Below are 27439 nucleotides of genomic sequence, written 5' to 3'. Positions count from 1 at the left end.
CAATATTTCCGGAATCCTTCAGTCCAAATTCCCAGATGCCTCTTCTCCGTTTGGTGAAGGATAGTAAAGAATGCCCTGCAAGAGGCAATCTTGGAGCAAAATACATGGAAATTAATTGTGAAAACAATAATTTTTTTACTGTACCATACAGGTAATGACTAACTTGATCTTATACTGCACACCAACGTTCTTTCTTTACCATCCTTCACAGACCGTAGGTCCCACTCCTCACTTCTTTGTAGTCCTTTACCTCTTCTGGCTTCTACTTAGCCTACTGTTTGGGTAGAAATGCCCAGAGTCGGGGAGGTGGATGTGGCCTTTATGGGCATATTTTTTTTCCTTGTATGGGATTAGCATTTGCACACACCCCATCATGGCACATTTGCAGCAATGCCAGGAAAGTGTCTGATGGCAGAAGACAATGTATTTCAAACTTTCAACAACTGCGTAAGAGCCAGACCTCATTTTTCACACTAATTCTTTCAGGGAATGTTATGGTTCTCTATATAAAGACCTAGAAAGTAACTGCAAGTCCTCCCAGCATTCTAGACTGTGATACACATCAACATTGACACATTCACCTGAAGCAATGTTAATGATTTCCTTAACAATTGCATCCTGAGCCTCTTCATACTCTTCTCTGTTCTTTATATATTCATCATTGACGGAGCTCAGTTTGCTGTGAACAAAACCACAATATTTAGAAGCCGTGACATTCTGTCTTCACTGCTGTAATGCCAAACTTCTGGACTCCTATGAGTCAATACCAGTTGTCCCCACCTGTTTTAACAGTAAGGTTCAGCACAAGGCAACTGCTCTATGATTCATCCACACCAAGATATCCATAAGATTAATTCCAAGTTTAAGATCACAAACAAGGGCCAAAGAAGCAATTCTAGAATCTCTGAACATATCATTAAAAACCTTTCAGTAGTTACTTGTTATGGACACACTATGTGACAAGGATTTGCTCTTAAAGCTGAATTTCTGGCCATTTTGCAACAAGATGTAGCACATTATAGAACTGGCAGAGGAGAATTGCTGCTAAGCAACTGTGTAATTAGCCCAGAGTCCTACAACAGGCTTATCAGAGATTAAGGCATTGATTTCTTTCATTTAGTAAAAACCTCAGTGAACTACTGTCACTAAGAACAGGTTTTAGTCTCCAAAATAAGGTAAGCTAAAATGAACAGAGAGTTTAAAGATGTGTTTATTCTTCTCAAGCTTGTCTCTGAACATGAAGTAGAGTCTGCAGGACTGAATATGAAACATATGCAAGTAGTGCATCCACACTATAAGCAGAAGTCAGCCTTGTGCTTCTAGTACTATCTACAGAAGCAACTTTAACTTAACTAAGCACAGAGAAGTCTGTTTTATTAGAGATCTATGGGCTTCTTCCCTAAGTAACAGATGACACAGTAGAGAGTACCATCCTCTCAGTTACAGAAAAGCTTAACTTCATCATTATGCTTAGAATCATAACATATTTCGCAGCAAAAAAACACTGTTAAATTTCAGGGATGCTTTGAAAAATTATCCTCTGAGTAAATGTTAAAACAAAATGCAATTAAGGCTTACACTTCGTTCATTTAAGCAAACTGGTGTGAAATACACCAACATATCGGTTGGTGTGAACCAATATCATTGCCCTCCTTTCCAAAGCAAAGGATTTATTACGATGAAGGTGAGTGATTAACAGAAACAGTCACTATTGGTAATAGCACTGGCTTGAAACCAACCTTGCCCTGTAAGCAGTGGTTCTCACATGTGTCTGTCAATAAAGATCTCTCTCAAACTCGCTTCTCTGATGCTAACTCCAGCAGGAACTGTTATACAAAAAGCAACAGCACCATGGTTTGTTTGAAATAGACTGTACGATGTGTTAATCTGCTATTTTTATCCTTCCATATATAACATACATATGAGGCTAGTTTTCTCCTGGACCTGCCCTAGGCAGACGAGGAGGAACTTGTCAGGAGGTTGAAGTCCAGTTAGGGGCTGATCATTAGCAGTATTTCTTAGGTCTGATACTATTTATGCTTTAATTAACAACTTGAGTGTCAGGACTGAATGCACTCTCAGCAAGGCTGTGAATGCAGCACATTAAGGGGAGCTGTCAGTATGCAGGAGGATGGGGCTGCCATTCACTGAGGTATCTACAGACTAGAGAAACAGGTAGAAAAGAATTTCAACACAGGTATATCCCAAGTCCTGCACCTGGGATGAAATAACTCCATGCAATAGTACAGACTGGGTCCAAATGACTATAAAACAGCTGTGAAGTGACTTTGTTTTCACAAAGAGTGGTTCAGCACTGGAACTTGTGCCTCACGAGGTTATGAAGGATGCTTGGAGGATGGGCACCTGGGCAAGGCCTTGAGCTGCCTCATCTAGCTTTGGAAGAGGATCAAATTCCTAAGGAGGCTTTGCTTGGAGTGAGGGGCTAGACCAGCTAACTTCAAGAGACTGCCTTAAATCTAAGTTACTACCTGATTCTGCACATGCAACTTTCTACTCCTGTGTAAATATAATGAAGTACAGAAAGAGATTCATCTGATGAGTGAGGTAGTCCTTGCTTCTTCTAAATAGCTTTAGAAGTGCTAAAAAGTCAACAAAAAGTACAGATTTTTTGTATGGCTGACAGAAATGCTGTCCAGACATGGAGACACTGAAACAGCATTGATGCAATTAGCCTGAAGACTAAAATTTTTAATTACCTTAATCTACAGAACTACAGAATGCAAGTCAAATACATAAAAATAACAGAAATTACAGTGTAATTTAGAACAACAACAAAAAAGGTCATCATCAACAAAACTGCTGCATGTCATATTTGGTGATAAAACATAAATAGCTCTTTTCCTGTTGCAGCTTGTGAAAGTGTCTGTATAAACACTCACAATGAATGCAATTATGCTACTAGGTGCAGCTAAAACAGAGAAATTAGCCCAAGTCAAAGGACCAAAAATAGCTAACAGTTGGCAAAGTAAAAGGGAAATGTAGCTTTCAACAGAAAGTGTATGACTACTCCTCCCTCATGCCAGTCTTGCTCAATATCTCAGTCTGTGAACCAAGTAAATGGGTGAAAATTCAGCCATTCAAGATGTAGGGAAACCAGTTTGACAGCAAAATTATTAACAAAGGAACAACTTTATTTCTTTCACAACAGGCTTGAAAAACTCCCAACACGATCTCTTACCTGTTAGTAAATTTAACACCGTTCTTCTGTGTATCAACTATTGCATATTTTGAATTGTTACGGAGAACTTTTTCCTCCTTGCAGGTTATTCGGAAGTGGTGTCCAAACTGTGAATTAGTCTCCAGTTTGATACTCTTGCCAGCTTCCAAACCTTTGGTGAAAGGAAAAAAAAAAGCAAAACAAAACAAACTGTATTATCAAAAATCCTCCAGTTCGTGCTAATTCTGCTCACTAACTCCCATTCGTGTGATGTAGGCTCTCTTAGATACACTATCCAGTACAACTGCTTTCGTTCTGTACAGCTATGAGAAATACCCAGGCCTAACAAGTTTACTGATTCATTCTCTGCTCTTACTTTGATATGTTCTCAAACTGCATATTCAAATTAGATTTGTGATTACTGTATTGTTATGTATTCTCCAGAAATGTGAATAAAGTTCACAGCACACTGCAAGGCCATTCTGCATCACTGCTGTAAAGGAGAGTACCTGTAGTATTGTGATCCTTTTACTAATACATACATGCTGGTGAGAGTTTTCATTCCATCCTTACATAACCTGACCTTCCCTTCTTTTTATCCAGGTCTCTTGTTCAGACTAAAAAAAAAAAAAATCGAGCCTAAAAAACCCACACAAGCCTTAAAGGTGTACCCTAAAGTAACTACAGCGTTGCCAGTTTCCTTGTCATATTTGCATTAAAAATTGATATTTTTTTTTAAAGTTGGTATTTAAATGCCCAATTCATCAGCTGCATATATTTTTTTGCATAGGATAACCAATTATTTAAACATCTCATTTGCTTACATATCATATTTTGCAAAGAATGTTGAAAGAAAACTAGTGTGTCCTGAATTGACACTCAGGAGAATGCATTGGGTGGGGGAAGGGGGATGGGGGCTGTGCAAAAAGTTTCAATTCACGTCCTCAAGGGCAGTAAAACACAACTAGGCTTAGCCAAGACTCAGATGAGTTATAGTTCTATAAAATGAATTACTGCAGGATCTTGCAATATACAGGACAATTTCTGCAATATTCTGGAATGCTCTCGTTAAAAAAAAAGAAAGTCAAAAATTACTCAGTTTTTAACAGATTGTACTGTAGCAACTAAAGTCACCCCAAACTACTAATAAAATAACAAAAACATTCCTTAACTCCTCTACACCAGTTTTCATCACTTGATCTCAAAACATTTTACAAAGGAGCTAAGAATCAAAAGAAGTTTCATAACCTACCTAGTTCTTTAGCTGCACTCTTTAAATAGGACTGCATTTTTTCTTCCAGTTCATTCATTTTCTCTCTTAATTCTGTCAAGTTAGGATCAAAAGAAGCCTTGACAAGAAATTCATGATTTTCCACCTAGGAAAAATTAACAAGAAAAAAAATCATGTGAACACAGGAAGTAAAAATTTTAAAAATCACCACCCTGATCATACAAAATGAAATCAATTTACTTAATCATTTACTCAATTTATTTTTATGTATAATTTTGTAATGCAGTGCTGCTTGTGACAACTGGTATTTGATTCAACTACAAAACAAATACATCTCAAACACTTGTTTTCTCAAATAATATATTTTATACAAGCAAAATGCACCAATTTAAAAGATTCCTTTATTGTGAAATGGAGTTGTCTGCACATCTATTTGCATACAAATAACTGAGCAGTAGGCAGGATAAAAATGCAAATCAGAGGAAATTGTTATGTACATAATCTGTACGCTAGCCTAGACTTCAACAGCTAATCAAGACAGGTGTAAAAGGATGGGTTGTTTCAAAACAAGTCTGTTGAAGTAGAAGTTTCTGAAACACTCATTTCTTCCCAAAACACACTCAAGAGCTCATGGAAGAAGGCTACACAGTATCACCAAAAAACCCTATCCAATTTCAACCCAGTTATTTTGAGTTGAAAAGCATATACATTTCCTCTCAAGACACATTTTCAGAGGCACAGATGAAGTTGTATTTCACCTTTTTCCCCTCTCTTCCCCATGCTTCCACTGCCAGGTGGGTGTTTCTGATGACCTTACAAGCTTCTAGTTGAATTTGCAAGCACAGCTTGTAACTGCTAAATAAAAGCAACTCCACTTTCAACATACAAACTTTTAAAATCAACAAAATATTAGCACTGTTGTCCAACATGGAAACCAAGCACTGGATTTCATATTAGTAATATATTTCATTTAAGTTAAAAAACAACATTTCCATGAAGCTTCCTCCAGCTGCAAAGGTGTATGCAAAGCAGCTGCAAATACTTTGCAAGACACACCGAAACAATATGGTGGTTTACATACAGTTTCACTTTTACCCACAAGTATATGTTAGTAAGAGAAGGAACGAGAAGAGGAAAGGGAGATTCACAGTTTCTTTTTTACTTCCCTGACAATGAAACTATCACCCTGGAATGCACTGAACAACAGGAGCTGTAATGGCAAGAACCACTGCATACATCTTGTTCTACTAAGGACAACAAGCACTTGAAACCTGCAGTACATCAAAACAATTGTAAAAGCATTAGACTGAAGGCCCCCAGCTTTTGCAGCAACTTGGAACAAAGACCTGGGAATGCAATCTAAAGAGGAAAGCCACAGGGCTTATACATTTTTTATTTGGAATAGGGGGAAAAGTCAATAATCATATAAAGAAAATACATAGCATACTGTATATTCAACGGTTTCTATTTTTTTCTGAGAATGATCCTCTACCAACAGATACTTAATCTTCCACAGAAGTTCCATCATGGAAAACTGAATCATTGGCACCTGTTTTCTGTGTGTAATTACCAGCATGGCAAAGGATTATACTCAGCTATACCTTTTGGTTCCAGCTGTGTTGTCTCCAAACACATTGCAGTGGCAAAGGTCTCCAATAGCTTAATCAGAGATGTGGACTCCACAAAATAACAGATTATGAGATTTTGAAGGACCATCCTGAATCTTGGAGGCATTAAGAAAGGTGTATGAATGAATTCATTCTGTTACATCCCTGTTGATAGGCTTTCTCTTCCCTTTCCCTTAATAATTCTGCAAGAACAGCAATGAACACGCAGCAGAAGAGACTGTTCTGGTTTTACAGGGCAGACCGTGGATCTGCATCAGAGGCTGGAACAACACGCACAGCAGCTCTTGTCATGACTGGCTTCACGAGACAACCAAGGCTGACAGTCAAGTGAAAAGTTATTTTGTTACAGAGCTCCGAATAACTATTTGAAGCCTGGCATAAACCACAGCAATCCCATAACCTTAGGAGAAGACAGGCAGCATTGCCAAGGACCCGGTCTAGCTGTGGCTCCCGCCTTCGCCCCCGCTGCCATGTCAGAGAGGCTGACAGGCCCAACGCCGAGCCCTGAACTTCACCCCTCAGGGCCTCCTCGCCACAGACAAGCTTTCATTTCACTGCAGGCAAAGATCTGTACGTGGCTAGAGCTTATAATGTGCAAAAAAGCTACATTACTGCCTCATCAACAGCTCAGTCCAGCTGTCCTGGGGATGATGAAGTTGGTTTTCATGTGTTTGTTGCTAATTCCATTACAGCTTCAACAGACCTGTGATGACAAATAAACCCAGAGGCTGCTGGTGTACAAGAAATTAATCATAAAATGCCATGAAGCTTCGAGACAGGAGCATTAAAATAAAATTACTTCATCTTCTCTTTACATTAATAGCCTAGTTTAGGGACTATAGCAGTTCAAGATCACATTCACAGCAGAGTCAGTGGCTGGCAGCTTTTCCAGGTGTAGATACCAAGTCTTTAGGACATCTAGCAACCTATATCCCATTTACCTCAGCTTGAACTTAAAAGTGTGTAAAATCCAGGTTTGAGGACAGCTTCAAATATATTTAATTACATACTCCAGCTGCTATAGGGCAGCTCCTTTCTCATTGAGGCCTCCTGAAGTAACCCTTAGCAAGAGACAAGCAGAACTGCTCCATGTGATCAAGTGCATAGAAAACATTTTTAAATTAAATTAAAAGTTCAGCTAAACTGCTAGGGAAGTAAAATGATTATGGTTTACTAAAAATATTAAAAACCAGTGCTACTAATTAATCTATAAAAACATCAGGCACCCACAACTATATTACCCTCCAACATTCTTGTCAAGCTGTGCTCCTCCTACAGCAGGATCTCAGCTATAATTAGGTAAGTTACTTAAAGCAAACTTTTGGTTTTCCCTTTCGCAACCCTCAGTGTGAATATGGCAAACAATCTGGCAGGATAAGCGTTAACAGGAATGTGGTATTTGAGTTCTTCCTGCTTTTTATCTAATGAACTTACCATCCCTTACAGTCCAGTAAGGCTACACTTCACCAGAAAAATGGAAGAAGACACCAGTGAACCCAACTCGCTCTCTTATCCCCAAAAGAAGAATAAAAATACTCATAACTGTGACATTTCGCTGATAGATTGATCACTGAAATGCACTTAAGTCTAAATTACAACTCAGTACTGCATTAAATACAAATGTTAAATTTCGTTTAGAGATAAAGGAATGCAGCAGACACATCACAGATTGGTGTAAATACTATTGCCACCACCTTCACCCTATACATAACCTTTTACTGGCAAAAGTCATGCAAAGGGTTATAAAGAAAGCAAATGCCTTAACATAATATGGATTAAAAACAGCTAGACATTTCCTTTTGTTCTACTAAACACACTGCATTTTTTTAGTGCAAGTTTTTGCTCAAAGCTACTCTGAAATGAACGTTCAAAGTATAAAATACTTAATGTGGTAAATAGCAGATTAACATCCCAGCATTGACAATGCTTTGATACTTGCATATGTTTACTTACATGAAATGAGACCCAAGCGAGTCACATTTGCAAGGGGTGCTCAAATGAACAAGGTGACAGCAAATAATTTGCAGACTCTGGGACTATGTTGAGCTAACTAGCTAATCTGAAAAACAAGCCCTTCTGAAAAGGGCTGTGCTTTTAATACTCAAACCAAAATACTATATACCATAAGCACTAACAAACTTTGAAGCTGCCCTGACTTGAGGAGGTGGTTGGAGTAGATGGTTTTCCAAAGGCTCTTTACGATTCTGTGAAAGACAGGAATGGAAGCGACAGTTTCTCAACTATATTACAGCTAGGTAAATGAATAACCACATCCCACACTTTTTGAACTCAGACGTTTGTTTTTATATTAGAACGGATTATTGACATAACTTAGTTGCTATGACAACCTGGCCTTCAATCACACTAAGAATAGAGCTGGATGTTTTGTTTGAGCTCCCTAAAAATCTAAGAGAAATTTCAAGTCAAAGTTCAAGGTTTAACATTCATATGGAGAAGGTTTATTCTTCTCATAAAACCAGTGTTGGCTTATCTATAGCAATCTTCCAGTATCTTGAATGGGGAAAAAAAGATCCAACACACCGGATTCTGTGGACATAACTGACTTGCTGTTCTGTTTAGAAGGACAACAAATTTTAAAGTAGAAGCTGAAAAGAAATGTGAAGGGCTGGACTAAGAAGGGTAAAGGCTTACAACAGCTGTTGGCTTTAAAGAAAACAGAATCCCAGGGCACACAAACTGCATCAACAGATGGTCTGTAACTAGTATACAGCTATAAATTTCTTCATTAGCATATATCACAAATTACAGCAACACATCAATCAAACAGTCTTTCCTTAAACAGTAAAACACAGTTGATGAATGCATACACAGTACAAAGAGATAAAAAGCAGCGCTTCTGCCTTTGGAGAAAAATAAGTATCTTTAAAATTTTAAAGCTACGACGGTTTTCAAAAGTTCAACATCTTGCCCTTACTACCATGCATGGCACATGGTTAGGTATATCTCATATTTCTACAGTCAGCCAAGACTGACATTTATGACAATCCTAAAAGCCTCCCAAGTTTTCCAAAATAAGCGAAACATCTTACTGAGAAAGAAACACTAAATATAATTCTAACCACACAGAGGAAACAGTGGTATTATAAAAGCATGTACATTTCAAAATGCATCTAACCAATTCACTAATATAATGAGAAAAAATGACATACAAAACTAAAAAACTTGGCATTGGTTTACCCAATTAAGCAATGGTTCATGGTTTTGCTTGTGTCCTAAGCGTTCAACATTAAACAACAATTCAGCCATTTATAGTCATCCCTGCTCTTTCCTGCTACAGATTTAAGGAACAGGACTGTTCTCTCCAGCTTACTTTCACCAGTTTTTCCTCTTAAAAAAAAAATATGCCACGTTTCCCTTGCAAGCATAGCTCAAGCAATACTAATCTTTTATACACAGCTGTAGGTACAAGGCTAAGTTAATTGTAGTAACTTTCTCTCTAGTGAGAAATGTCTTTACACTGGAAAGTAAAGTTGATCTTTATACCTAGGTGAATAATTTTTCAGAGGTCAGCTTAGTTTTGAAGACTTAATCTTACCATATAGAACCAAGTCTACTGAACTTTGTAGAAGTAGAGAAATATGTAAGTAATAAACATATTCTGGCTACTTTGTAGATTCGAGATGTATCACAGTAACTTTGAAAATATTAAGAAAGCAGCAGAAAAGCGACAAAATAACTTCCCCACTTTTAACACTGTTGAGGTTTTTAAAAAAACGCTTCAGGTCCACAGCATCCAAGTACCCAAAGCATTTTTTCATTGAACAGATAATTTCAGACAGTCAGTGAACATGCTCTTGGTATTCAACTGCTACACTAGTAACAGTCTATATATTCCATGGCTAAAGTATCACTAACTACTTAATAAAGATGATCAATTAAATTTAGTGAGCATGGAGCAGATTGCAAAGTTCAATAAGAAACTTTAATTGCTAAGTAAACCCCCTCCCACACACCAGCCCATACCTTATCCATGTCCAATGTTGTTTCTATCATCTCTAGAAACTTTGAGAAGTCAGAGAAGATATCATTAAGAGGTGTTATAAATACTGCCAACAACAACATCTGGTGAGCTCCTGTTAAGAATAAACAAGAAAAATCATCATTCACAAAACCCCACAACTTCACTAGAATTCACTTATCCAAGAAAAACAACACAACTATACAGCTGGTCAATTTTTATGAAGATTGGTTATGAGTATATCACTGATACACATATATCATTTTCCCAAACTGGCATTATCCGATTTATATTCCAATTAAGCTTGTACTTATTCTGTCATCTTTGTTTATATCTGCTGGTATTAATTCCCTTCTCCTATGAGTCTTGTTTTCCTTAAAAAAAGACCATCTACTCTAACCAGGTCTTCATAGTCACTGATCTTTCCACTAAACAGGAAGTCACCAAACTTAAATTAGTCTTTTCCAATGCACTTTGCTAGGACAGATACTCTGTAACACCAAGTATAACTCCATAGCACACATACTGGTTGGTAGTCCACAGAACACTGTAAGCACCGAATACAAAATGCAGTTCACAGTTAAGTTAGTGCACACAGATACTGCCCATTTTGTGAAAGTAGTATTTTCTTCAGGCCTACAAATAAGCACCTATCCAGCAGCCAGCTGGGAAAACACCCTGTCACTAAATGAATGTTTACAGCTTTGCAGCACTTCAAGTTACGATTTAATCACAGGAAGATTAGCATTATTGACTATACCATTCATGCAAAACTCCTCAAGAAGAATCTAATACTATGAGCTTATAGTCATGGGATTATGTACAGAATTACAATATTTGCCTCCAGCATTCACAGGCAAGGCTTTGTACATTAACAGAGAAATACAGCATAAAGCTCTGGCTATTCTAAAGCCTCTCAATTTCTTACCAGACTAGGGAAAAATTCCTAATCTTTCCTAAGAAAAAATTCTGCACAAATTTACAGAAGTCACATGGCAATTACCCAAGTGAATAAGTGAATTTCTCTTCTCTCTCACAGCACGGTAACTCAAGTAGAAAGAAAAATTTTGGTTTGTTTCCTTTTCCTCCTGGGCATTTTTGCTTCCCAGCTCCCCCAAGCTATTAAAGTTAAAGCTCTTAACTGATGAGTAGCTATTAATAGAGGAAAAAAATTACGTATTGTTGAGAGGCTACTGAATTTGTAAAAATGGAGGCTTCTGCTGGCTAAAAATCTTCAAAACTGAGAGATCTGAAATAAAGCACAGCTTGTTTACTATTCCAGATCTCGTGCTCGCTCCATGTTATATCTTTTTTTTTTCCCCCTCTTGTAAGAAGATACATCTAAACCAACCTAGAAAATAAAAGGAAGAAACTGAAGAGCAGAAAAGAAGTTTCACACACATTCTTCAGAATGGACTTAGCATTGCCCAGTGCACCAGCTGACAAAGTACCTGGCACACACAATGAAATGATCCCCAGTAATCCTGAATTAATGAAAACTTATTGTTCTTGAACTTAAAAGTAGCAATTACAATTTCTCTTCTTGAAAGGATTAAACTGGGAAGTTTCATGATACCAGTTAATTATTTAAGTTTGAATGGTACGACTTCAGACACCATAGGAAGACATCACATTCAAAAATCAGAAAATATTAATTTGTTAGGTAAATAAAATACTAGTGTATTTACATATATTTATGGTGTGGTTCAAACTGATACAATGCAAAATTGCTTTACACTTTCAATCCAACTTCATATTCAGTATCCAACAATTGAAGGAAGTAAAATAGCAGAGTCAGTGAATACTGAGAATCTAAGTTGTATGTGTATGCTTTCATTAAAAGAATAACATTTGGCATTAAAAGAATATGAGCAAAAAAAAGAAAATCATCGAAAAATTCTAAATTAAACTCAAACTTGTCTTGTACCTGCATTCATAAACTCATACAAAAGATGCATGGTAAAAAAATAACACTTTTGCACCTACTCAACATTAATGTAAGCTAACCGTTGACACAAAGAATAACAGACCTAAGTACTGACAAGAGCAGAGATGCATACTGATCACAAAGCCTATCTGCTCCCAGGTACAGTTTTTAATTTAAACCATAATTTATTTATTGAAGCAAAGATAAGTGTTTATTAGATGCATTAAAGACTTCACCATTAATATGGTTTAAAATGTTGTAAAGCAAGCACTAATGTTCAAACTTGAAACATTTATATAGTTAGCTTTGCAAACAGAAGTATGAAAACTGAGGCTATTCTGTCAAGGGAAAACAGATAAATCTCAATTACTAAATGCACTTAAACCAGCCACTTCAATGGTACAAAGGGTCTTAGAAAAAATGAGGAGGAAAGAACAAGGAGTAAAAAGGAAATTAGGATAAAATACAGAACAGATCATACCTGTCTGAGATAAGTGACTGCCTAAAAGAAAGGGAAACCTGCAGCGCTAATCTGGGCTCTGCTAAAGCATTCAATAGGGTGCCACATGGGATGTTAAGATGCAAGATTCATGTTTAACACAACAAGCAGAAGGCAGATAAAGAGGACATCACCAACTTGCAAAACATGAATGAGATGGAAGGACATTAGCAATACAGTTCCTCCAGGGCACATACAGCACTTGTCTTTTTACAATGTGTGAATCAGTGATATTAATGCACAAAAGAAGGCTGCTTATAAAATTCACTAATATATACAATGTGTAAGATATCAGTAGACGAAACTAGAACAAAATAAACTAGGAGCATAGTAACTGACCTTGAAAACTGGGCTAATAGAAATGAAGTAAAATTTAACAGTAAGATGATGCATTGATAGATAAATGAGTTTCCTGTGTGAGTAGTGAAATAACCAGCTGGAAATAACAAAGGATGGGAAACAGTCAAGTTGATCACAAGATGCTTATAACACATCAGTGCAACAGTCATGGAAAGAACAGTACCAGAACACACAGTAAGGTATTTCCATAGCAGTAAGGGGGTATTCAAGCTGCTTTATATAAGATGGTAAAAATACACCTCAAACCCAGAATGTAGTTTTTGTATCCTGCATATTTACAGGTTTGAAATAAGGAGTGTCAGTATGAGATGAGATAGAAGATGCTTCAGCAGCTTCTTAAAGACAGACATAAGTACCTAGATTTTATGCCCCAGCAATTTGACTAATGAACAACTGTTTCCTTTTGCCAGCAATAGCAAAATGATTTGATGACTCAGAGTCCTTTCCTGTCTTATACAGGTTTCTTCTGTTTAAAAGATTAAAAAATCATCTTCACTTATTACCCCCCCAGCCTTCATCATCCATAAAAATAAGCCTCTCAACTTCATACCCAGGGAAAGGCAATCACTGCTGATCATCACTTCATGGTGTAGATACTCTATGTCCCCATAGCCATTCATGAGAAAATAAAGTTCTGAAACCGGCAGATACTCAGAATTGTCAAAATGTTTCTGACTTTCTATCTCTTGATGAGTTTTTGTACAATCTTAAACAGGAAAATGACCAGATCCAGTCTGAATCAGTCATGTACATTCAAAACTACCAGTCCATTCTTGTACTTTAAACAAGGGCATACAAGTACAAAGAAAATAAAAATAACACATTTCACCTATTTTAAATTATGTTAGATATACTGCTGATAAATGCCCTACTAAGACCGACTGATTCACATGTAAAAACAGCAAGCACCTTTTGCAGTCTATTAATTTTTCCATATGGCGATCTTAGCAGTTTGCCTCACACAGCTTGCTCCTCAAAACTTCTAAAAATTGGATTGTTTCCCTACCTCAACGTTATGACAGAGAAACTCTGTCGATCCAAATGCCAACTAATAGAAAAAGCAGCAAAGACAGGAAGCGAGCACTTTGAAAAAACACCTCAGTTTAAGATAGAAATCCAGGAGCTTCATGCTAGAGCAAAACCAAGCAGACTCTGTTTTAAGATTAATATTTTAGAAGTTGAGTTTCTTTACTTCAAGTCTTAAAAACTATAGTACAGAGAAGAAGATGATACTGGGTAATACCTACTGTCTACTCAAATACATGAAACAAACTTTTGCAACCATACCATTTCAAAAATTATTTCTCTTTAAGGCTTCGGTGCTTGCTTTATGCAAAGAGATTTTCAAACAAATTAATGGGCTTCTACAAAAATACGCTTTATGACAAGCTAGGACCACTACTGCTGTATTGAATCACCTCCCATTATTATGACACTAAACTTATTCTGCATTTTCTTGGCAACACATACTAAAAAAACAAGAAATAGCAAGCTTTATATTTCTGAGACTTGCTTGTCATAGCATTGAGCTTCCTACTAATGAAGATCAAAAGAAGCCCTGCCATGACACTCTTCCTAAATACAGGAACATTACAATTAAAAAAAAGCACCATTCAAATTATACCAATGATGCTTAAACTGGGGTTTTTTGCATTTAATTACAACTCAAAGAGCAAATTGTCTTCAAAAGGAACATAACTATGCTGTACAAATAGTTATCTTGTTTTTAGGATCACAATACACATGCAAATGGTCAGGAATTCTTAGAGATAAGTCAACATCAAAGGTTACCAGGCCACCACCCACAATTCCAAGTATTTCAGCTACACACTAACTGGAATGCTTTTTTGTATAAAGATTTGGCTATGTTTTTTTTTAAGTATCTGGTTCGTATTTCAGAATTCCAGCTCATTTCAAATTCAAATATCTTTAAGTTTTATTCCTGCAATAAAAGTACACAGGACAAAAGTAATCTTTGGAAGTCTGCACACTATTTCTTTGTATCATCAATGTAGTATAAAAAATTGAAAATAGACAGGAATAGCATTACCTTCATGTTTTTCTAGTGCTTGTACAACATTAGGTAGCTGATTAATAGCTTGATACATTCGGTAGCAGTCCTGTAAGGTTGCTGCTTGTCTCTGAAATTTCTTTGCCAGGCGGTTAAGATCTGGGAAGCGACGCAAGAGGTCTTCTTGAAGGCACTGACGTAGTTCTGGATCCACCACAAAAGCTTCAACCAAATTCAACCTAAATAAGAAGTTTCATAACAATTATTAGCATGGCATGGTCTAGAATTCTTTCATATCGCTAATTAGAATGAAAACATTTATCTGGCAGTTCCTTTCCTTTCTCTATGGCAGTATCCATTGGCCAACTTTCTTGACAAAAGAACAAATTAAGCTAGGACAATGCATGAGCTGAAAAAGCAAGGGCATTTAGCCTATGTCATGCTTCTGTAGTTTTTAACAGTTGGGCTATCTAATGAACAGCATTGGAGTTAAACTGTTTCATGTGAAAACGCCAACATCTGTTCTGTAGGTACGTCAAAGCTCACCATCTACTTTGAGATTAATCCTTTCCCCACCCCATAAAAAAAAAGCCATCCAGTAGTGTATGGGAGAACAGATATTAAGTAGCAAAAACCCACACTGTAAGAAAGAAACCCACACTCATGCCAGAGTTTAGCTGCCTGTGGTCAAAGCCAACACTGACACTGTGCAGCTGTGCAACCCTGGATCACAGAATCAGAATCCTTGAGGTTGCAAGGCACCTCTGGGCATTGACTACACCTACCCCTTTACTCAAAGTAGGATCACCTAGAGCCAGCTGCCCAGGACTATGACCAGTCACAGTTTGGGTATCTCCAAGGATGGCCCCAGCATCAACCCCTGGGGTACACCACTAGTGACTGGCCTCCAGCTGGACTTCACGCCCCTGGTCACAATCACAATCCTTTGCACCTGGCAGTTCAGCTACTTTTCAGTCCACCACAGTCTACTTATGTAGTCCATACTTCCATCATATGTCATGGAAGACAGCAACAAAAGCCTGCTGAAGTTAAGATAAACAATATTCACTGCTCTCCCCTTATCCAACAACCTAGTCAATTTATTGTAGAAGGCTATCAGGCTGGTCAGGCATAACTTTGCCTTCAAAAATCCATACCAACTGCTTCCAATAACCATCCTGCCATTTGTACATTCAGCAATGCTTTACAGGATTATTTGCTCAATCACATTTCCAAGGATGACAATGGAGCTGACCAACCTGTAATTCCCTGAATAGTCCCTTCTGCCCTTCTTGAGGACTGGAAGAAAGCAAACGTCATTCCTATCTTGAGAAGCCTCCTCCAGCCATCATGATCTTTCTGAGACACACACGACTGGTCCCACAATGACTTTAGCCAGTTACCTCAACACTTCTAGGGGGGTGGGTGTGTGTGTGTGTGTGTGTGTGTGTGTGTGTGTGTGTTTAAGGTGTAAGAAGTCTTATTTGGGCCTCCTCACCTTCAGCCAAGAGCTGCATTCAACCTAAGGCACTCATCCTTGGTTCTCACCTGAGCCATGCTGCAGCCATGCCTGTGCCTGGCCATGCACCCCACTGATCCAGACCGTGACCCATTGACTCAACTTCCTTGCTTCATCTCAGGTCATCACTATGGACTTGCCTGGAGACTCAGATTGTTGGCTGAACCTGGTTACCGTCACCAGACATCACCCCATCTGCCTCATGCAGGCACTGGGGGACTGTGTCCTCGTCAGTGAGGGCACTGTCTCTACCTGCCTTGTCACCATTGACTCCCACATTGCCTTCCCTTCAGACTGCTCTTGCTGCTGTTCTCTGACACTTGGGGTTGGTTGATTGGTTGTTTTTTTTAAATAGTGAAATAAATATTCTTTAAGTGCTGAAAGCAAGCATTAATCTCAATGAGAAATGACAGAGCATTAAATTCTATTTTCCCCAACAGAAGGTAAGAGAACTTTCATCCATTTCTTGCTTTCTTTTTTGCATCAGTTAACACTGTCATCCTTACATAGTCCATATTACTTGGCATTCACGGTTAAACAAAGAAAGTCAGATATTGCTCATTTTGGAATGCCATAGAGTTCAGCATTCCTTGATCACACTTCAGGAATACAAAGGAAGAACTGCCCCTTTCAGAGATCTCCATACATGGTATACTATGTTGATTTCTGGTTAAGCACATTAACATGCTATCTATCAATATATTGCCTTCATCAGGGAAGTTAATTAAATTTAGAGACATGCAAGCAGAGAAATGACAGCTTTCACAATATTATTTCTACTGTTTTGCTTACTGGCAGAAAAATGCACCAGTTTCAATGACAGGAACATTTGCATTTTCAAAGTGCATTGGAAATTACTTCTTTGTTGTTTTGAAAGCAGCAATCTCTACATTACACCATGCAGCATTCTGCAGAGAGAGCTAGACATCTGCAACAGCACACAGAGGTTAACATGCTACGCTGCCTCAGCTAACTACTAGCAGACAGGCAATAAAGAAACAAAGGCTTCGTCTAAGGTAACAAGAGATAGAGACCCCTGGACAGGTAGAAGTACATTTCTGTACATAAAAATTTCAAAAGGCATGTCCTCTGTTGCATAAAGTGTTTTACCCACACCACTGCAGTGAACCTTCCGTATTATACTGAACAGAATCAATGAAAATCATCTGCAGGAATGATCAGGAAAACTACAGGCCTGTCAATCTGACCTCGGTGCCAGGGAAGGTCATAGAGCAGATCACCCTGAGAGATACCACACGGCACAAACAACACAAACAAGTTATCAGTCCCAGTCAACACGGGTTTATGAAAGGCAAGTCCTGCCTGACCAACCTGATCTCCTTCTATGACAAGGTGACCCACCTTGTAGACGAGGGAAAGCCTGTGGATGGTGTGTACTTAGACTTTGACACCCTGTCCCACAGCGTTCTCCCAGAGAAGCTGGCAGCTCATGACCTGGATGGCTGCACTCTCCGATGGATCAAGAACTGGCTGGATGGCCGGGCCCAAAGAGTTGTGGTGAACAGAGTCAAATCCAGTTGGTGGCCGGTCACGAGTGGTGTTCCCCAGGGCTCAGTATTGAGGACAGTTTGTTTAATCTCTTTATCAATGATCTGGATGAGGGGATCGAGTGCACCTTTACTAAGTTTGTAGAAGACACTAAATTGGGTGGGAGTGTTGATCTGCTGGAGGGTAGGAAGGCTCTGCGGAGAGATCTGGATCGGCTGGATCATTGGGCTGAGGCCAGTTGTATGAGGTTCAACAAGGCCAAGTGCCGGGTCCTGCACTTGGGTCAGAACAACCCCAGGCAGCGCTGCAGGCTCAGAGAAGAGTGGCTGGAAAGCTGCCTGGCAGAGAGGGATCTGGGGGTGTTGACTGACAGCAACTGAACATGAGCCAGCATGTGCCCACGTGGCCAAAAAGGCCAACAGTGTCCTGTCTTGCATCAGGAATAGTGTGGCCAGCACGACTAGCAGAGTGATTGTCCCCCTGTACTCAGCACTGCTGAGGCCCCACCTCGAATCCTGTGTTGAGTTTTGGGCCCCTCACTACAGGAAAGACATTGAGGTGCTGGAGAGAGTTCAGAGAAGGGCAACGAAGCTGGTGAGGGGCCTGGAGCACAAGTGTGATGAGGAGCGGCTGAGGGAACTGGGGCTGTTCAGCCTGGAGAAAAGGAGGCTGAGGGGAGACCTTATCGCTGTCTACGACTACCTGAAAGGAGGTTGTAGCATGGAGGGGGTTGGGCTCTTCTCCCAAGTAGCAAGTGATAGGACAAGGTGAAATGGCCTCAAGTTGCACTAGGGGAGGTTCAGATTGGATATTAGGAAAAACTTCTTGCTGGAAAGGGTTGTCAAGCATTGGAACAGGCTGCCCCAGGGCAGTGGTGGAGTCACCATCCCTGGAGGTGTTTAAAAGGCATTTAGATGAGGTTCTTGTGGACTTGGTTTAGTGCTAGACTTATGTTATGGTCTGACTCTATGATCCTGAGGGTCTCTTCCAACTGAAATGATTCCATGATTCTATGAAAAAGACAAGAGAAGAATCCTACCTCTACATTTATCCATTCAACTATTGCCTTAATAAATAAGTTTAAAGATTGACATTGCTGACCCATTATGGTGCTTCATTTTTAAATAGGATAGGAAACATAGGGAATCTTTAAAAGATACACTGAAGTTTCAGCATGTATACAGAATTTGTGAGGAGTAGACAGGAATACACTTAAGGTACCAACTCTAAGAATACAGACCAAGATTTCTACAAGTAACGTCATAATAGCCAAACAAGTTCCAACTCTGATCCCTGTTGGTGTTTTTGAGCAGTTTCTAGCTTTCAGGCTTCTGTAAAATGCTTTGAAGGAATAACTATAATTATATGATTCTGCCACAGCAGATACATTGCCATTTCTATTAAAATTCCCCACAATTTACCTAAAGACCTGCCTTAAGACTCGCATCACAAACTTCTCTCAGAAGCACCAGCAGCAACTGGTGACTAAACACACTTTATAAAGACTAGATTTTTTTCCCATTAAAAAAAAAAAAAACCAACAAAATTACACCTAACAAAACTGCTTAACAGCCTAAATATTAGCCCACTAACCAAACAGCTACCTACTTTCCCAAGGGATTACAGAAGGACTAAATCCCATCTGCAGATCTTCCCCTCAAAGCATCTTCAGCCCTGTCAGAACTTACTGAAAGCAGGGGCAGTATCTGCCAACTTGTTCCACTCCATAGGAACCAAGTAAGTTGGTCATTTTAGTCCTGTAATACGGAAACAATTCCTTGGGCAAAAACAAGACAGGATTCACTAAAAACTTACTCATAAAGCATACCCACGTGTTCTTACCCTGCTTGGTCTTTAGCAGTTACAGTCATGGCAAACATACGCAAGACGTTGCACTATTCTGATGTTATGCCCTCTCACTTACCAGTGATACACAGGATTTGTAAACCTACTTCTCAATTATCAAAACATCACCACACATAAAGAGGCAGTAGTCACAAATACCTTCATATTTTCTTACCTGCAAAGTTGCATGAATTTCTAATTTAAAATACACTTTCTTCACTTAATAAAAGTACTAAGAAGAAAGCAATACACACATGTGGAGGGTTTATCAAATTATAAAAGTGAATTTTAGTCTAGAAAAATGCTACTCTTGCCTGGGGTAGTAAAGCAGAGTTGGGTGGTTTTATCCAACCTGCTTAAGTTACAGACTACTCTGTGATTTCCACATGAAAATTTCCAGTATAAAAACTATCTTCTCTGACTTCGATCACCAATCTCAGACATGGAAGAATGTGTAAAATTCAATTTTGTCCTCTACATTAGATCACAACTTGCCCTTTGACAGCCTATGTTTAAGGCCAGAACATTTAGTTTCTCTTCCACGAGGTTCTTCCTTACACGATCACTAATCCTAGCAGTCACATGCACATGAAATTACTTCTTGAAAATTACTAAATTTTGCAGTTGGAAAAGACCAGCAGCAACAATCTCTATAATGTCACTGAACCTTATCTTGAAAACCCAAATGCACAGAGAGTTGCCTTCATTCTGAGACAAAGATGCACAACACCCTTTCTGACTCCATGTGAAGCTCTGTAAGACACAGGCAGATTATGTTCTTTCTTTCTATACGCATTGCTTTATATTTATTCTCATTAAAATCCAAACCATCCCTGTTCTGTCCAGTCAGTCAGCCTGTTTTGGTTTTCATTAAAAGTTTGATCCTTATTTGTGTCACCTATAAAAATGTCAGCATCTTACCAGACAGTTGCCATCCTGATCATTAGAGAATATCTCAAGTGCAGCTTCTGGACTGGAGCTTATCTTTGCCAAGATTAAAACTTTTTATTTTTTTGCTCGTGCTTTTTACGAACAAACCCTTTACTTTCATCCCGCGACTCAGCTTGTTCAACAGCCTCTTGGATAAGAACTTGTCAATGGCATTTTGAAAGCTCTAATTTATTCTTTTTCTTCCTCCTTTGTCCACAACAACGACAAGTTCAAAGAATTCTCAGATCAGCATGATACAGTTGTCCTCTGCCAAAACCATGCTAATTAGACTGACATCGCATGACCTTCCTAGTACTGTTCTATTTTCCACCCCTATATTTGCCAAGGCTGACAGGTTTGTGTTCAGAGAACATTTTGCAGAGCAATTTCCTGTATGCTAAGAAATTCATAACAACGTTGCTGAACAGAAAGCACTACATTAAGATAATGCAACTATAAGCTATGCTCAATGCTCACAAGTAAGAAGACATCAACTAACAGCTTGTTTTTAAAATAAATACAAAAAGAAACACATCAAAAAAAATCCAAGGAAGTGTAATGAAACAACAGCTGACAACATTGCATCACTTGTTTCTGTCACACAGTCTAAAGGGAAAGAAAAATAAGGCAAAACTTTCCACCACAGATTTAAGACAGCACAGTCAAGATAACAGAAACAATTATAACTAGTGAAACCACAGTAGAGCACAAATGAAATCTTTGTTTCAAGATGGTTATTTAAATTTAAATTAAACCACAAAAACAGTAAACGCAATTTCCAAGTAGTTTTCTTGAACTTGGAAATGATATCCCCCCCTTTTTTCTTCCTGCTATTCAAAACCATAGCTATTTATTAGCTTTGAATTCTGGGCAATAAGAAATAACATTAGGCTTAAGATGCTCTTTGAGACACATGGGGAAAAACAAAACAAAACAACAAACACCTATTTCCAAGCTTCTGTTGGAAATGCTGGAATCCAACTGAAAGCATCTAATTATTTCCCACGTTTTATTGTTGATAAAAGGTCTCTCTTGGATCTACTATTAACAGACAAAAGACTAACACTCTACATCAAAAAAAAGCAAGCAAAAATGTGTTTTCTATCTAATAAATGGCACACACTTTCCCAAGTCACATCACATCACAATGCTTCTGTTCCACCAAGATTTACATCCTGTTTGACATCAGAAAAGATCACTTCTTCCTTTCCTAATGTGAAAACGTTAATCAAGCCTGATTTGCATACAAATTTTAAGGAGGGATTAAAGTCCTTCTGTCTGTAGAAATAATATATAAACTAACAGATTAAAACAAAAGACCAGAGTTAGAATGAAGAGAATGGTTTTAATGCCTGATTAGGATCGACCAGCAATAAATAAATAAATAAAACACCAACAAACTAGTGAGCTGTACAACAAGAGGAGTTAGAAAGAACCTAGGATTTCATCTCTCCTGCACCAATGTCCTGCAGTTCTGCACCTCTCCGTGCATGCAGGAAAGAGAACACTTTCTGCTTTCCACAGGAACCTCTACTTAGAAAAAGGGCTCTGTAGCTTTTTATATTATGGAACTTGGATCCCACCATTTTCCCTCTTCTAAATGGGTTTTCTTTTCCACACAAAGCACTTGGGATTTCAGCGCCCTGGAAGAAATTCACACTAGAGCAACAGTTGATTAATACAGTAATATACAGGGTGCTTCAAAAAGATAAACGCCAGTTTGAAATAATACTGCTTGGAAATTGGATCTGTCTTTTCAAAACACCCTGTATATGTATTTAATAATGAGTAATACATATATTTAGCTACTACTACAGAGTAATAACTTAAAATGCCAAACTCTGGTAGACATTTTCATGGCAAAAACTGTACCAACTAAAAAGTCCACATGACACACAGGAAAAAAGTTTCAAGACTGAAATCAAATTAAGAATGAACTTTTCACAGGAGAAGCTGACTTACTTTTAAGAAGATCTCAAAGGTTTTAACTCCCCTGGCTATACAACAGTCAAGTCTTCTGAAGAGCATACATTTGTATTCTCCACTTGCTAAAGGTTTTCTATGACTGCAGAATAAGATCAACTTTTCTGTCCAACTGTTAAACTTGATTACAGAGAATTTTACCAGAGAAATGCCACTTACAAAAGCAGCATATTAAGGACTGCTTTAGGATACACCAAGACTTCAATCTCACTACAAAAGTTTCAGAAGATACACAGTTATATCAGTTTAATTTCATATTTTCTTTATACAAAGGAAAGTGGTAAACACTTCATTATATCATATATCATTATATCATATCATTATTTTGGTTTCCCTTGGATTTCTTTCAAACTCAGATCTCTTCTTAATCAAAGGCAGTGGAAGTAAACCTCCCCTGGACACGCTTAACCCAGACATATAAAATTGATAAATTCTTCTTTTCCAATCCCATGGAAATTACCAGAATAACATAATAAACTACAGCCTCAGGTATTGCCTCCTCAATAGGAGGGCAAGGTAACGCCAAGCCACCATTTTCCCTCTTCTAAATGGGTTTTCTTTTCCACACAAAGCACTTGGGATTTCAGCGCCCTGGAAGAAATTCACACTAGAGCAACAGTTGATTAATACCAGCATTTGTGTTTTCCAGCCAGAAATGAGCAAGGCACTTTCCTAAGCTCCCTGTATAAACTTCCCCCTTGTGACCCAGTTGTTCCCTAGACACACACCGTCTTTCACAAAAACCAGCTGAAGTCCAGTTGTTACCATCTCAGGCAAGCAGTAACTATCACCCTAAATTTGCAAAGCTCGTTTCACGACAGAAAACCCCAGCATGCTTTACCGCCTTTGAAGTATTAAGGCAGACACCTAAGATGGGCACATGGGAGCCTCAAACAACTGAAGCCCACTATTGGGAATGACTTTGTTCCAGCACACATCTTAGCAGCACAAAAATCACACTGACCATCCCAGGTCATTTTGCCCAATCCTATCAGAGTTTTCACATGAATTTATACAAATAACAACCAAAACTTCTCAGACGAGCGCAAAGAAATAACAACAGAAAAAGATGTAGACAACCCACACACACTTTTGGAAGTGCTTAGTATCGCAAATCTTTCAGATAAAAGATTTTGTTATGAAACTGGAGTAACCTTTCTAAACAATTTGAAATAAAAATAACACAAAAACTGAGGAACAAGAGACCAGCAGCTTTAGAGAGACTAACACAGGCAAAAGCCTTACCTTACTCAAACACCACAGGCTTGATATCACTGATCTTTCCAATCCTCTACTGTTGCTGTTTAAACCCAGTTAGCAATCCAACCACAACAGCTGCTCACTCACTCCCCTTCCCCATCTCCAAACAGGGGAGAGGATCAAAACGCAAGGGAGAAACTCATGGACTGAGATAAACACAGTTTAAGAAAATAAGAAAATAATACTAATATACCACTGCTACTACTAATCTATATTAAATGGAAATAGAATGTAAAATAAAAGACACTCAATGCAATTTCTCACAAAGTCCGCCCTAACCGAGCAGCCAGTCCCAGGCAGCAGCACCTGGTCCCAAACAGTCGATCCCAGAGAGAGAAGAGAGAAAAAAGTAGAAAGGCCCAGAGGCCTCCACAAAACATCAGGATGGCAAAAGGCCGAACTAAAAGAACTCTCAAACAGAACTCCACTGAAACAGAGCACAACCGGAATGGGTGTCTGTCTCCCTAGCCTCCCATGCTGCATATTTACAGCATGATGCTAATGGCACGCAATGTTCTTATTGGATGTCAGTCAAGCTCTGCTCCATCTATGTCCCCCTTCCCAGCTGCCTCACACCTGTGGGCAGAGAGCTCAGAAAGACCTTGGCTCCCAGATGACAACTAAGATAACAACAAGCTCTTCCATTCTCTTTATTCCAACTCAAAACCACTGGAAATGTACTTAAAGAAAAACATTAACTCTGTCCTGGGGTGTTTCCTTCTTGTTCTCAAACTAAATCCAAACAACGACTATGAAATAGGAAAGCTAACTGCATGAAGAAAATTAACTCACTTTAAGTCATCTACTCAGTTGAGACCAGACACTGCACAGACAGAAGTTGCTCTGATTTTTGGCTGTGAGCCTCCAGCTGCTGCCAATATTTACCCAAACAGCAGGAGCAGATTTGCAGGGGACTCCCCACAAGCACCAGTTCTTCCAGTACTTTGAAGACACAAGATTTGAATCCAGGTTTTTGCTTCATCAACAACTCTGAACACTGCTCTCTGGATGAGTTGTATACATACCTCTCTAGTAAATCTTACATATGAGAAAGCATATCCCAAGCAAGAGGTCAAAAGGTTTCTGTTATTTTGATGAAATTGGTACAATTTTGTCCTGCAATATCAACATGTTCTTCTGAGTAGGGTCTCTTTCAGCTCTCCCAAATATGTGTGCATGCACAAGGGCCTGTAGTTCAGAAACAGACAACCCACCGAGTTCCAACAGTCCTGTGCAAAGGGCTTGTGCCCAGGTAAGCAAGGCTGCTTCTGACTCTGTGTGCCAAACAAACAGCCTGCACCTTCAGATGTATTCCCCTCCACACTTAACAGCTCAAGTTCTTCCGTTTCCCACCCGCTCTTGCCCAAACCGTGCAACCTGTTATCTCTCTTCTTAGCATGCTAGCACAAAGTTGTTTTGTTTCCTCAGTTAAGAACATGTTATAAGTGCTTCTGTAATATCAAATGACTTCACAGCTTCCTCCCCTGAAAACCACTGTTACAACCTAAAAAAAGCAAAGAGCTAAACTAAAAGATGTAGTTTGCCTAAAAAACAAAACTTTCAACCTGACAGTGAAGGAGCACAACAGCTTATTTGAATCCTCAATTCAGAATGTAAAGTCCATCACTGTTTTATGTGGAGGATGTGAAATTACAGGCTTCTAGTAATGAAGTGATATTGTATAATAGGGCAGACTAACAGAAACAGCAAACCGGGAACAAACAGTGACACACTGATGCATCTTAAAATTTACCTGTAACATTCATGTTCTTGAAGACAATGCTATCATCCCAATAAAATTATAGGAATCCTTGTACTTTGATGACCTTAGAATCATAGAATCATTTGGGTTGGAAGAGACCCTCAGGCTCATCTCCACACAAGTATCTGATACCCACAGGATGTATTTAGTACTAGGAACTGGCCTTCATTCCACTGTTAAGGACAGGTTTTTTGACTGAACTCACTACTACTGTCTTTTAATCTCAAATTATTACTTGAAACACTCATGAATATGCTGAATATTTCTTGCAGCTCCACTGAAATATTCTCTTGTAATGCAGAGGCCAAGGTTTGAAGGGCAGGTTTAGACCCTGAAAGAGCCACACAAATCACACTGCATGTACTTCCAGAGCACTGGGTACACAAAATGTGCTATTAAGCAGCTGGACAGAAATGCTCTGCAGCAGGGTCCCTTGCTGTTTAACCTGAAAGATTAAGCAACATAAGAGAAAGTCACATCCAAGCATCAGTCTCTTATAATTTTCCTAATTAGTCCCCAAATCATCCTACTATGAAAATGATACTGGCTATTTGCAAGCCCAGAACAGCCCACTTACACATATTTTTTTAAATTCAATAAATGTATTATTCCAAATAACCAAAGTTCACTCCTCTACATCAATTACACTTATGTAACACAAAATTAATATGTATCAGGGAATCAATAGACTCCCACCCTACACGAAGTCCTGCATATACCATTTCAGCACAATGTCAAAGCCTAGAGATTGTAAATTAAACCTCTGAGATTATATCGGGGTATCGCGCACAAAATAACTATTTTCTATAACAATCAAGCAAAGCTTTGGAAACTGTATGTGTTGTGAGGCTGCAAGTTAATGAGCTCAGAACAAAAAACAAAACAGGAGTATCAGAAAAGGCACTGTTAACTCCAACATAATGGGTTTTTTCTACCAAAGATACTCATTGCAGTCTTATGCAGTCTAAAATAGGTCACCAACAATTAATTATTTTTGCACCAGTGTTTAAACATTTTACATGCCCAACAGATTATACAACGTAAAGAAGAAAACAATTCTTCAGCAGAAAAATAAAACCTGGGGTCTTATCCTCGCTAGCAAGGTACAACTTGGTGCAATTATGGTCCTGCTCCCAAAGCAGACTGCTGCAACAGCAGTATTTTTAGAGCCTGAGGGAATAGAGTGCCTGGCATAACTCTCAAGCATATGCAAAAAACCAGCACACTAGCAGAGCTCTGCTTTTCCTCCTCTAGCCAGAAAGCACGTCAAAGCGAAGAACCACAGGGCTCCCCACAACGAAGAGATGCAGAAAGGAAACGTTTTTTCTTCATTTATAAAGCAAAGGTGGCAGTGCTCCTGATGATACCATCGCACACCTCTCTCTTTCCATGGCCAAGACCTGGAGGCTGCAAGTTGTGCTTCAGAGCAATAAAGAGAGGGATCTTCAGGAGCATTTCTACAGGTGACCAGAGCTTGTCAAGGGTCCCACCAGACAGGACAGAAGGCCACCCGTGCCCTGCAGCAGGGACCCAAAGAGCCCTACCAGCATCTCCCTCTCGCCAGCTCCCACCAATGGTCCAGTCTGTGGTTGGGACTGCTACACGCTCCCACAGCAGACCAGCCCTGCTCTACAAGACTTGGGTCCTGGAAATGCTAAAACACTTAAGCAAAGGAGTATTGTTCCTGTCTATATTCTAAAGACATGTTCATACACCTGTGCATTCAACCTATACCATCAACAATCACCCCAGTCACAGGTAAAACCAACATCGAGCACATTTACTTCCCATTCCACAGCCTGGGTATATTACTTACAG

At 38.9% G+C, this 27439-nt stretch overlaps 1 protein-coding gene across 2 annotated transcripts in view; it reads right to left on the bottom strand.

Moving 5' to 3' along the window:
- MSH2 (mutS homolog 2) overlaps positions 1-27439 on the bottom strand; it is a 52070-nt gene that overhangs the window by 11215 nt on the left and 13416 nt on the right. For both annotated transcript variants that reach the window (XM_080341247.1, XM_080341248.1), the window contains 5 exons: positions 14853-15052; positions 10022-10131; positions 4431-4554; positions 3200-3350; positions 582-679 (listed from right to left, as the gene is read on the bottom strand). In XM_080341247.1, the coding sequence (XP_080197373.1) occupies positions 582-679; positions 3200-3350; positions 4431-4554; positions 10022-10131; positions 14853-15052 (683 nt within the window). The remainder of the gene's footprint in view (positions 1-581; positions 680-3199; positions 3351-4430; positions 4555-10021; positions 10132-14852; positions 15053-27439) is intronic.

The sequence above is a fragment of the Nesoenas mayeri genome (assembly GCF_963082525.1).
Source record: "Nesoenas mayeri genome assembly, chromosome: 3".
In the NCBI taxonomy this organism is placed as follows: Eukaryota; Metazoa; Chordata; class Aves; order Columbiformes; family Columbidae; genus Nesoenas; species Nesoenas mayeri.
The sequence above is the reverse complement of the archived record's forward strand: the minus strand, read 5'-3'. Positions and strand labels throughout refer to the sequence as shown.